Source organism: Corapipo altera, unplaced genomic scaffold (genome assembly GCF_003945725.1).
Source record: "Corapipo altera isolate COAL_440 unplaced genomic scaffold, ASM394572v1 0, whole genome shotgun sequence".
Classification (NCBI taxonomy): domain Eukaryota; kingdom Metazoa; phylum Chordata; class Aves; order Passeriformes; family Pipridae; genus Corapipo; species Corapipo altera.
The window spans coordinates 24,603,353-24,616,853 of record NW_020884872.1 but is presented as its reverse complement, the minus strand read 5'-3'; the positions used below and the strand labels follow the sequence as shown (position 1 = coordinate 24,616,853).

At 39.0% G+C, this 13,501-nt stretch overlaps 1 protein-coding gene across 14 annotated transcripts in view; it reads left to right on the top strand.

Moving 5' to 3' along the window:
- The window catches only part of ANKRD10 (ankyrin repeat domain 10), a 37,671-nt gene extending 30,543 nt beyond the window's left edge, over positions 1-7,128 (top strand). For 12 of the 14 annotated variants that reach the window (XR_003527160.1, XR_003527152.1, XR_003527159.1 and 9 more), the window contains 2 exons: positions 2,503-2,598; positions 5,500-5,941. Coding sequence is in view for 2 of the 14 variants with exons in the window: in XM_027640028.1 (XP_027495829.1) it covers positions 2,503-2,598; positions 5,482-5,966 (581 nt within the window). In the remaining 12 variants the exon portion in view is untranslated. Of the gene's footprint in view, positions 1-2,502; positions 2,599-5,481 lie in introns of all 14 variants that reach the window. The other 2 variants (XM_027640034.1, XM_027640028.1) reach the window with 2 other exon arrangements.
- The last annotated feature ends 6,373 nt before the right edge of the window (positions 7,129-13,501 follow it).

Genomic DNA, 13,501 nt, shown 5'->3' with positions numbered 1-13,501 from the left:
GAATAATGTCCTAAGTAGCTATACAGAATAAGAAAATTTGCCCAGTATTCAGGTGCCCATAACAGTTTCAGAAAGATGTCTTCAGTGCATTGATGTTCTGCTACCGGGAGGCACTGCTTGCAGTAAAATTTATCTTTCATTTTGAAGAGCCACTCCTGAGCGTTCCTAATGAACCATCCCTTTCAGCTTCAGGATGTGGCTCCAAGCTGGTCCGTAGGCAGCGTTTCCCCAAAGTCTGTGGGGGTGGCACTGGGCTAGCTGTGCGTACTCTCTGTGTTTCCATGAAACAGCAGTATCTGCATCACCTTTCACTATAAAGAGTTGGTCCAGTGCATAAGTTAGATCAAGCAAAAAGACAGTACAGTGAACAGGAGCTCCCAAGTAATTACAGAGATGTTGGAAAAGCAATTGAGTAGATAATTTTTTGAAATCGTTACCAGTATGACTTTTAAGACCTCTGCAAACAAGTGCAAAAGCTTTACTGCATTTGCTTGAAGGTTTTTGGAGTAACTAAGAGATACATCTCAGCTGTGAAAGCTACAGTTCCTAATCTGACGTGTCTGCCCTCAGAGACATCAGCATCAGTAATAGCTATCGTATTGATGTAAAAAGTCTTACAGTGAGAATGAGTCAGTGTTCCTGAGGCATTTTTTGTAAACAACAGAGCTGAGTAATGAGAAGTCATCAGTACATCTTTGTGCCTAGCTGACCTTTTTACAAAACAAGCCCAATTTCGTGTTAATTTTGCCCTTACTAAAACCACACTGATCTATTGTGCTTTAAAGACTATTTACACAGGAGACTCCAGATGTTCAAAGAGTGCAAGCAACCTGTATTTGCAGGTAAGAGTCAGGTGTTGATGGCCATGTCCCAATTCAGAACAACCACTGCTTTGAAAAAAATTACCTTTTGTGACAATATATGTCCCATACAAGAACCTCTTAACAGTAGAGTAGGAAGAAGATAAATGCTTAAGCTGTACTTTGCTCTGGAATAGCTAAACTGGGCATTGGATAGGGATTAGTTGTAATTCTGTTTAAATGCATACACATGGATCTGCTATCAGGTGCATAGTATTGAATCTTTGACCTCAAAATTAAGTGCCACTGATACATGATGTGCCATGATTCAAAGTAATAGCTCTCTCAAAGGTAGTGCAAAAATGAGTTCTGAAGGCTGAAGCTGAACTTGAAGTAAGTTGTTGACCGCTCTCAGGATATACACCAGGTAGTTTTTCGGTTTGACTTAAAAACATGAGCTGGATTTTATGTGTTTTTCTGAAATCAGTTCCAGAAATTTCACTGTTCTGCCTGGGCAGGTCAGCAGAGTGTGGTGCTCAGGGTCAGAGATGATGATGATGATGCTGCTGCTCACCAGGCCATCTGGTCACACAACTGTTCATGGCAGTCCTAATCCTGGCCCTTCTGGTCAGCCCTCAATGGGTTGGCTTTGCACTGTGTGTTGCGCAAAGGTGCTGACTTGCTGCACACAATCAGTGACTGACTGTATCGGTATCATGGCTGTTTTGGGTGAGTGAGGTGGGGATGGAGAGCATTGCCAGGTGCACCCTTGACTTGGCTAGCATGAAACAGCACATGAAACATTCCTGTAGGTAACTAGGAGAAAATGCCTTTAGTTTCCTGGTTTAAGGGAGTTTGAAGCCCGGTGATCCGAGGGCCCTGGTGTTATTTAAGCCCTCTGTGATCTCTTTGGCCCTGGAACACTTTAGCTATTGCTTAAAGTTCTTTAAAACTGAACAGTTTATGAAAATTTTGATTGTACCCAAGATAATGAAAGCTGACTTGCAGTCTACAAAAACAGCCCTTTATAACATGAGTGTGTGCAGTGTAAATAGCAAGATGTGTTAATGCCAGTGTGAGAGCAAGGCAGGACCTGCTGGGATAGAACTGGAGCAGCTCTCTGGGTAGTAGGTATAAGAAGTAGTAGTGAAGTTGAGCCCATCTTGCTTATTAAAGCATTCCCCACAGCAGTCTCACCACTTGCCAGCTTATCTCAGAAGACAGAACTGTGTGTTCGGCTCTTAAAGGGATCCGTGAAGCAGTCTGTTATGGAAATGGGTGAATTACTGGGACCTGGCCCTTGGGAGTGAAAGAGGGAATAGTCCAGACTGACAGTAGACAATTGTGAGGTAGAGACTACTTTTTATCTGTTGGGGACACTAACTGTAAAGCCTAAACATGAGTAACTTAAATTGCTCTCTATTCAACTGCTCTAGCTCACCAAACTAGTAAGTTTGATGTGTAGGTGCAAAATCTCATAGGTACTCTGATAGTTCTCCATTTTGAGGAATTGAAATGAATGAGCAAGTACTTAGCAGTTATTTACTCTGCATTTTGAATCTGGAACATCAGAAGCTCTCAGATGTGTAAAATTTACATTTCTTTGTAAAGTTTTTGCTTTAATAATCAAAGTACTCATCTGTTTGTTGGCTGAGTTTTGAAGTGGGCACCAGTGACTAAACATGACTCCTTTTTTTATCAGCTTACAGCTTTGATGGCTTAATACCAGTGATGAATGGAGGAGCTGAGGACGATGCTGACAATATGCACGTTGATAGAGAGTTTGCTGTTGTATCAGGTGGGAGTGGACAGTTTCCTGTTAACTACAACAACATTCAAATGGTTGAAGACACCAAACAACAGGAGAGTACTTCTGTTGGACCAAAAGAAATTGAAATATACACTGTTTCTGCAATGCAAACTCCTTGTCGTTGCAAGAATCAATATGCATTTTATTTTTAATTTAAGTATAAAATTTAGCCCTTCATTTTTGCACATTGTTGTCTAGAGTCTTGGAAACTATTGTATTGCTGTAACACCCATTATTCTGGGGGTTTAATAGGCATCAAAAAGTAACTGTTTCACACAATGTATTGTAATCGTGAAAGAGAAGATTTATTAGTTGGTTTTTAGTATTTCAGATAAACAGAAATCCACGATGACTGTTTCACTTTTAACCTGAGGCTTGTATTACGTTGTGCCTTGCTTTTTGTTGCTATACTTTCAGGTTAAAGGAAATACAGAAATAATTTAAATTATTCATTTAATTTTGATTAAATAGATTTAATTGCTAATAACAAGACTTGATACAGAAACATATCCTAGCTTTGAAAATAACATGTTATGACAAAGCTATATTCAAAATATTACAACAAATACTGTAAAGAATAATCTAGACGTACATCGTATCTTCAGAATTTGTTCAGACACAATGGCGTAAGTGCAGGATCCTACTATGGGGTTACTTATGTAAATAAAAGACTGGACATCACAGGTCTTAAACTACTGTTTGGAACAAGTGCACCTTGGAAAACAGTTTTTGTGTTTTGTACCAATCTTCATGAGACAATCAAAATGTTACTAGTATTAGTGAATATTAATGTGCTAGGGTTTTTAAGGGCTGCTTAATTAAGATGCATTTGGTAACCCCAGGATATGTATAGAGTTTGATTAAAACTGTCGTGGGTCAGCTTTTTCCTTGCTCTTTGTAGGTTAAGACATGGAGTTACTATGATAGTGCAGTATTACATTCAGAAATTAATTTCTTATTATTTATTGATTGGTTCCGCCATAAATTTGTTTATGCTTTGTACCACAGATCAGATTCGCCAAAGGGAATGATAATTAATAGGTATTTTAATATATTAGGAATAAGCGTATATACATATATATAATCAACACTTTAGAAGTAGACTATGATATTTTCCAGTGATAATTACTAAGTGTTCTTATTTAGGGAAAAATTATTGTCTTTCATAAATATATTCTATTACTATAGGTGCTCATTTTTAACAAATAATAACATTCTATAATTATCACTAGAACTATTCATTACCTACTTTTTGCATATTAACTAACAGAAGTGCCAATTTTATTAGATTTGATTGGGCAAAGCCAGCCTATAATGGTTGATTTTTAAACAGTTAAAACTTCGCACTTTTCAGTTAATAAACACTATATGAAATTCCTTCTGTGCGTTTTCATCACTGAAATATTAGAAATTTGATGTCTTGATGAGTTTGTGGGGGTTTTTTCCACTTTCAACAAGAATTCGTGGTTAGTGAGTTCAGCTGATGTGGTTATTTTAACTTATGTAGGGACTAAACAGGAAACTCCAGTTAGTAAATCCAGTGAGTTACAAACTTTGAACACATTTCTTGGCATTATGTATTGTTGTCTGTGGAGTATCAGTATTGTAATACATATTTCAAGTAATAGCCATGCAAAACACTAATAGAGAACCAAAACTTCATATTCTTCCTTGTCAAACAGTGGTACTCATTATGTGTCACTTAAATTGGAGCCCAGTGTTATGCAAATGTGGGAAGTTGCCAACAGACTGGCTTGATTTGGATCCATGCAGTAAATGCAGTCCTGTTCTGCACATGGGTTTATGCGTTCAGTGTGGACATAAACATATGTGCATGTATCCAAGGATAACCACGGAATGTAAAATCTGTAAATGTCACCACATAGGTCTGTAGTTTCCATGCTTGCCTTGCTCATCTTCACCAATATAGATAGACATAAATTTTATTTTTAAGGCAGAATATATCATGCATTTTTTGTGCTAGTACTTTTGAGTACCACTGCAAAACCATGCCTTTCAGACAGACTGATGAAATCTGTTCATGGAAACAAAACCTATTGTACTAATTTCTAACTTCAAAGGAGAAATTGCTTCAAAACAGTTGGTTTTGCATGCACATTTTTAGAATTTTGTTTCCTGCTAATAACATTTTTTAGTCTTCTGTGCACTCTTCTCTTGCTGTTGTATGGCATTTTGCATGTGGTTTGTACAGATGCTATTATAAACTTATTAAATACAAAGCTGCCGAGTATGTTATCTGGGAAGCTGCTAGGTAAATTGAAGTACTTTTTGAATAAAGGAACTTAGAAACATTTTATAGTAGCACCCCAACATAACATTTCTTTATTTGACTTACTTCAGTGCATATTGTACTGTAAGAGTTACCACTAAAACGAAAAAAAAAAGAGCCATGGTTAAATTACAGCTGAAAAATGAAAAAAACCCAAACCTTCACCCTCTCTCTCACAGATACTCAGTTCTTGTATGTACATAATCTTTCATCCCAACAGGGCATTATAGTTAAGGTGGAAAGATGCCTTTTATTCCACCTTTGAAAACACTGCCCAGAATGTTGTGTGCTGCACTTATTTCATACAGTTAAATGAAAAAAAAATCTGAGTTCACGTTGTCTTTGCAAAGAATAATACAGGCATATTTACAAATTGAATGTAGATAGGCAGTTGCATTTTCAACATGAGAATCCATGTTACAAGCTTACTGGTCAGCTCTCATTACTTTGAACTGCCTACATTGTTATAAAGAAAGGGTAGATTTATTTTCAAAGCTGTGTATGCAAACGTTTTTTAAATAAGTGAAGTACAGTGGAGACATTTTTATGTATTTCCATTTATTCTTAATTGTTGGTGACAGGTGTATTTCTTAATGCAGATATGAATAGCAGTAGCTCCATATTGAATGCACTGACAAATGGATGTGCCATCAATGGACATTTGGATTTCACCACCGCACAGCAGCTCAGTGGGATGGATGCCAGGCGTGAGGAGTGCTTAGCATTAACACCTAACGGAGTCATTCCTGGAATAACTTCCCCCAGTAGGCACCGAGTTCATACCAGTAATGGCACTGAGGAACCAGAAAAAGCCATGAGTAATTCCACTGAGATGTGTGGATCTCTCCATCTGAATGGAAGCCCGAGTAGCTGTGTTTCTAACCGGCCCTCATGGGTTGAAGACCCTGGAGATACTTTGCACTATGGACACTACCATGGTTTTGGGGATACTGCTGAAAGCATCCCCGAACTTAGTAGTGTTGTTGAGCATTCCAACTCTGTCAAGGTCGAACAGAGATACGACAATACTGTCCTAGGCACAATGTATTTGTATCACGGTTCCTAGATCTCTATATCAAATGCATATTGAAATTGCTACCAAATGAAACTGGGGAGACAAAATCCTCACATAGCATTAAATTTGAAGATCGCAACTTGTTGCTATTTTTACACTTTGTTTATATGAAAAGTAAACCCTTAATTTGACAGCCTTATACAATAGTTGTAGTTTGTTGCATGTATGGGGCTTATTTAGTGATAATAGGTGCTGTCATGATGGAATGTTTATTGTTTTCATTTTTTTGTTACGGAATGTTCTGGTTTTGTATTTTTTTTCTAAGCTCGTGAACACTATCCTTCCCTTTTTAGAGGTGTTTTCCCTTTTATTAAAACAATGTTTAACTGAATTTTGTGAAGAAAATGTTACATATGTGCATCACTTAGAGGTAAAGATTTTTCTTTTCCGTATCTTCTGCTGAAGCTATGGTAGCAATATCAATGCCAGCTCTCACTATGCAAGGTTGAAAGTGGCAATCTTCTGGAGCTTCTCTGACTTTATAGTTTGTACATTTGTTTGGTATAATTAGATGTTCATCTTTAAATTTTTTGAACAAGTTGTTTAGAAATATGGAGACAAATTTGGAAGAATTTACTGTTTCACTTTCTGTAGCGTAGAAGTGGTTTTTGTTGTTGTTGAGCTCTTTGCATTACAGAGTGGGAAAGTTCGGTCGCAGTTGGGTGTGCCTCAGGTTTGCTCTGTGGTGGGTTTCTTTGGCTTCTCTCCTTTTGTGTGCGCTTGATATTTTACCATAGCTCACAGACCGGAGGCATGTTGGCACTGTTCTGCTTTGTACACAGTTTAAAATTGCTGTTACTTGTTATAGAATTTGCCAAGTCAAAATATTTGAGTTTGACTGTCTTGGATATACATTTATTGTCTTTTTTTTTTAGCATACGCTTTGAAAATGTAATGTTGTGTACTCTTTGGGCTATGCTCACAGAAAATACATTGTATTTAATGCTTAATACACAAATCAAAATTCATATAAGTGCACTATATGAGCACTAAAAATATAAGTTGCTGCTTGTGTTATAAGTGAAGAGTGGAGAAGACTATGGTAAATGAGATAAGCCCTCTGAATTGTGTTGATTTTTTTGTTCTTGTTTTGTTTAAAAAGGGACCTTTACAAATTGGATTAAAAAAATAAACGTATTACATTGTATCTGAATATTTTGTTTAGATGTTATTATTTTAGTAACAGTTTGAGGAAGCCTTAAATAGTTTATAACTCACAATTCTCCATAATCTTGCTCGGTGCTGCTGTGGAATGTCTTCATTTTGTCAATATATGGAAGCAAATGGGAACAGCCCAATAAGGTGTTCTTGATTAAATTACAGAAACACATACTGGATATTCTGTGTATGAGGTATGTATGTGTATCAGCCTTCAACTCCAGAAATGGGTTAAAATACTGCCTGTCTGATTTTTATAAAAATTGTAGTCTCCTTCAAACATTTTCAAGCAAAATGCTACTAACTACAGAGAAATCAGCATTTTAAATAGCCTTTTACACTTTTACATGGTTTACTACACACAAGGGACTCACAGCGTATTCAGATTGAGAGTAGCACTGATAGGACAATTGACCAGTTCTTTTGCAAGTAGTTGGCCAGACCAGCCAGTTCTTGGACAGTTTGATTTGCTGATGTAGAGTCCAGAGGAACATGTGCTATTGCCATCATATTACCACAGCATAGTAACTCCAGTTTGCAGTAGCAGTTGGTTCTGGGGATCGTCTTAGGATTTACTGAGTTTGCTGTGCATGCCTGCTTGTGCTTCTTCAAAAATCAAAGCAACTCATAATGAGCACTGCCATCCTACCTCCATGGCTGTAAACTGATCCCTGAAGGGCTTTCTTTGGGTACAAGTGAATTACTATGCGATGGTGGAATTTTAGGTACATAATTTTAGCATGGTAAGATTTATACTGTGTTCATAAGGCAAGATTTTTAAAATTTGTGTCCACTTGGTTTTCATTCACTTCCTTTCCACATCTTGTCACTAAAAAATACCTTGGGAGATACTGTATTTCAAATTCAAAAGAGAGAACTTACAGTTTTGTTTTAAAAAGCACTTCTGTGCCTGTGTGTTCAGCCACATGCTAACAGAGACACAGCTTTCAACATCTGTATCTGTTATCAGGCCCTGTCAAAGCCAATTGTCAATTATGATTAAATGTAGAAGACCAGTGAGGACCATATGATGTAGACACACTGTGTGGATTTGTTAGGTGTCTTTGTTTATGGTTTATGTTGCAAAAGGCGGAAGTCTGTGACAGAGTATGCCTCAGCAAAGAGCCGAGATATATCATTTTTAAAACATCAAATAAGGATTAGAATTCCAAGACTACTTTTTTACAGGTGCTCTTTGAGACAATACTTAAAGCGAAGGCCATCTAAAGTTTTGATTTTAAATTATTCCATAAATGTTCAACAGAACAGGAAATAAGGATTCATAGAATCCCAGCATGGTTGAAGTTGGTGGATACACACCCAAGCATATGGTGCTGTTGTGAACCCATACCACTCTCACAGGAAGAAATGTTTTCTCATGTTTAATTGGAATTTCCTGTTTTTCAGTTTGTTTTGTAATTGTAGACATGTGTGAGCAATAAAACTATAAAAGTAATGAGCTTAATAGATCCAACTGCACTTCTGGTAAATGAGTTAGTATATGAAGAACTTACATTGTCAAGTATGGAATGAGTTCTGCCAGGTGTAGCTGAGTCTTTCTGTATCATAGAATCATAGAATGGGCTGAGTTGGAAGATCATCTAGTTCCAAACCCCTGTCATGTGCAGGGACATGTAACTATTGATGATGCAGAAGCTTTTTTTTTAAATACCTTGCTGTTAAAATACAGAAGACTCTTCTGGTTTTGCTGTGCTAAACCAACAGGTAGTTCTAGAAGCCTGGCAGAGCTCACAAGCCCTCGTCAGGCCTGAGTTATCAAGTCTCGGATTCTGCTGACAGCAGTGCTGAGCCATTTGGATTATGCTGTGCTCTGCAGTTCCTGAAAAGACTGCTGGGTTTTAAACACCTGAAGTTAAAGTCTCACAAGCTTGTTGCCTGGCAAGGGCAATAGTATTGTAGGACTGTTCATACTTAGGCCTTTTGTCCAAGTGTAGAATTATCCAGACTTGTATCAAGCAAATGTTTTTTTAGGTGTTGCTATGTCTTACTATTATCTTGGTTCTGGGAATGGTTGTCCAAACCCAAAGTTTTCTGTCCATCTGCCTGTATTTAACTTGATAGCACCGCTGTGAATGTCATATGGAATGCACTGAACAGTCATTCTTACCATCCTTCATGTTATCTCTTTGTTTGAGACTCAATTTTTTGTGAAATTTCCTTTTTATTTTTTTCTGGCTTGTGCAGATGTTTTTGCCCTAATTCCCCATAAATGTAGCTTCTTTCCTCTTTTGTTTTTCAAAAACATTTGCAGAGTTTTGTCAGAAATACAAATAAGTACAGATTCAGGCAGAATTTTAATATGGAATATTTATGACTGATTAGTTAAGTTTGGCAATGTTGGAAGAGGGAAAAGGGAACTGTTACTCCACTTCATACATGGTTACAGTCTTTAATATATTTAACAATCCCCTGATTCCAGATAAAATACTAGTCTAAACTTCTAACAGTTTTTAAAGAAGGCTTTCATTTGAGATGTGTTTTGGATTAAGATGAGATGCTGCTTGGTGTCAAGACCCATTGCAAATGCTTTCACACCCTGTGAACTTTTCTAAAAGTTTCTCTTGCACCTGACTGTGATCAAATCCTGATCCTTGTTCAGACTTGCATTCCGTAAGCAAGCAAAAGACACTCTGTTATACAGTGTATTTCACTGCTTTAACAACCATCTTTCTGCAGCCTGCAATTGACCCCCAGCTTAGTATTTATATCCACATTATAAATCTCTAAGGAGCATCTGCTGTTCCGATTACAAACATAACACATAACAGATCCAAAAGAGCTGTCTCGCAAAACACATAAATAAGTCCTGAGCACAAAACATGCCTAGATGGAGAAGGATTCCTTGCTGTCCCATACACTAGAGCCAGCCTGCAGTACAAGCAGTTACCAGTAACACACACCCTCTGAACTATGGCCTTGAATGCTTCTCCACTTACTTTGCATTCCACCAGTTTCTCCCAGTCAGTGAGAAACTTCACATTCCCCCAGCAGTGCCCCAGCCTGTGTTTCCACTCAGGCACAGCCAGTGCAGTACGTCCTTGACATCCCCCGATCTGGACATGTGGGGCAGCAGCAGCAGAGGGTGCGGTGGCTGGACCACCTTACTCGTGCCATTACATGTGACACATGCTGCAGCGTCACACTGGCACCTTCAAATCCTGATACATTTTCTCCAGCCTAGTTACTACCCTGGTGAAGTTCCTTTTAGTTGTGCTTTCTAGGGACCTTTCTGACAAAAAAAACCAAACAAAAAACAAACAAACAAAAAACAACAACAACAAAAAAAACCCCAAACCTTCTCTGACATTCTAATAAGTAATTTTGTTGTTGTTATTTGCCTCTATCTCTAAAGTATGGCTTTGTGTCAAGGAACAGCTAAAATTAATTTCTTGATGTTCCAAGGAGGAAGTCCTGGATACCTTGGTTTTGGGTCAGGTGAGCTGGGGATGGAGCAGTGTTGTGGAAGTCCTACAGAGATAAAAAGAAAGGAAGGGCAGGGGAAGCCTCCCCTGCTGGACAGTTCTGAGAGCTGCAGCAATTGTGCTGCAGCAGAAGAGGCAGGAGTGGAGGGTGATGAAGAGTGAAGATGGTACCCTAGGAGGATCCCATTTCCCTGCTGCTGCTGGACTAGGAACTGCAGATCCATAGGGCAGGAAATCCTTGAGACCCATCTGAATCAAGGAAAGAAGAAGAAAAAAAAGAGCCTTGTGTAAACAGGATTTACTATTCCTGGCAACTGGTAACTAAATTTCTGCTACACTGCTTAATAATTCCCAGATATTTCACACCTCTCCCTCATTGCCCGAAGTTTCCTGTCTCAAGTGGGTGCCTGGTTGTTCACAGACAAGGATCAAAAGAATTCTTGTTTACTGCAGATGGTTTATTTTAAAAGCATATTGGCTGTAATATCTTTTAAATACACTGCCATATACTTGGCTCTGTTATGAACATTTATTAATATTCAGTTTAAAAACTATGCCACACTCAAGATCATACCCCCCAAAAAAACCCATAACATATGTTATGTGGTATGAGAATGAAAATTGGGCATCACCTCTCCCTCCAAAAAGCATGTTTTTAATGAATAACTTCACTTCTGTGTGACTCAGCTGCATGCACAGGACTCGATAACCATTTCCAAATCAGTAGGAATTAGCTTCAACTGACTGAAGTGCAGTCAGGGGAGACACACTTCTGACATTGAAGACAAGTGCCCAGGCTCAGTCACTAATCTGAGTAGTGTTCTGCAAGGGAAATGACCAAATACTTAAAGCTGAACACAACACTGAGTTGCCTAGTATTAATTACATTTCTTCTTGCCAGGCTAAAACTGTAAGTTAAAGGGGAAAAACAGGTTTATCTGAGTTCCTTTTTCTGCAAAGGCAAGATGGAATCTTACTACAGAGGAAATACCACGTATTAATAGAGCTCTTCTTTTGATGTTACTGAAAAGTCAAGCACTGTTTGTTAGTGCTAGCTGGCAGCTCGATCTCACCAAAGGCATGTGTGCTTTCCTGTGGCAACCACAAACTTCACAGTGTCTGCAGTTTTTGCCAGATTTTGGGTTGGGGAGAAGAAGTTGGGATTTGTTTGCTTTTATTATCACTGGTTTTTAAAAGGTGTTGTGAGTTGGATCAAGACTTCATATGTCATGTGCGTAGCTTGGAATCTCAGTTTATTCTATTTTATATTTGACACATTGCATAATATGAATATTTTATAAAAATCAGTACCAAAAAGACAACTTATGAAAATCAAGTAGGTACACAGTGTAAGAAGGATAAAACAAAAAGTATATGCACGATGTAGAGAATCACTTACTTAAATTGTAGTTTCTGGGATCAAGCAATTCTCATTACTAAAAGAGGTACAACCAGAAAATTTTGTAAATTCTAGGATATAAAATCCTCAGGATTTTTTTATATACAGCACAGCTGATAAAATGCCTAGAGATTTATTTATTGGACTATGTTCATAATTAATGTTTCATAACTTCATTTTCAGCTGTAATTCTAGTATTGATAAATCACGGACATGTCTTTCATTAGCTGATGTGTTGGACACTGTTATACTAGAAACTGCCACCATTTGCCAGATAGATTTTTCAGTCTTCATCTTGGAACATCGTCCCTCAGGTACAGGTTGGCATTGCTGACAGTAACCAAGTACAGCATAGGTACAGAGACATGATTGTCACATGGGCAGAGGGGATCACTGTTTTTATGAATGCGCAACATTTCTCTTGTGGTGTACGCAAGCAGTGCTGTGTCCATCAACGGGGGTAGTTTTCCTGTGGCCTCTGGTGGATGTCAAGTTTTACAGGAGGCAGGAATACTCCACCCACTGTATTGGAGCTCAAGAATCACCATCATCCATACTGATACCAAAAGAACTGCAGTTCACTGCAGTGGCAGCACCTGCTTTTGTATTTTCACAGGGTCTGCAAAGCCAGCTTCTCCTGGCGTGTGCAACGCCTGCCCCTCAGCAGGGCAGAGGTAGTGGGCCACATCTGCTGAGTGGTCTGCAGGGGCAAGGGGATGGAGGAGTTGTGTGATCATTGATAAAGGGCTTATCTGTTAAGTATTTGCAGAACTTTAGGAAGTTTAGGAGTAAAACAAATCTTGTTACCCTCGCTGGACAGTAGCCTTTGGGATGTGACCTGAGGGAAACTAATAGTGGGGATCTGTCCAAACAATATGTCAAATGGATATCCTTGTGATTCCCACAGCTGCAGAGCAGGACAGGTGACCTCTGTGCACATGTGGGAGCTCCTTACCTTGCTTCAAATACTGTACACAATTCTGTATACCTGCATCTACGAAATGGCCACTACAGCACTGAGTAGGAGTAGGTCTTTTCACTTCATGGTTGACACATGCTCCCTGTTTCAGCCATCAGTCCTGGTTTCCTGGCCTCTTAGCCAGGGTCTTGCTGAGACATATTGTGGCTCTGGTCCAGCCTGCACACTCGTGCTGCCTTCCCAGGGACAGCAAGGGCCAAGGGGAACTGATGGGCAGCTGGGCACTGCCCATAATCCAGTCAGGACACTATCATGATACATGCTGAGCAAGGAGCTGAGAAACACTCCTGGAAGCCACTGTGCAGGATAAGCTTTGCTCTGAAAGACTAATTTCAAACAAGAGGTCACATCCTGTGCTGTTCAGTGCCATATGCAAGGAAAGGGGCAGTGGCACAATGGCCATCACCTCTGGCAGATCCCTCTCTGCACTGGGACCAGCAGCCCTCCCAGTCCCTGGTGCCCTGGTGCTTCTGTTGCTGGGAATGACACAGGTTTGGTGGGCACATCGGCTGCAACAGCCCCATATTCCTCAAGCTGTCGATGAGCT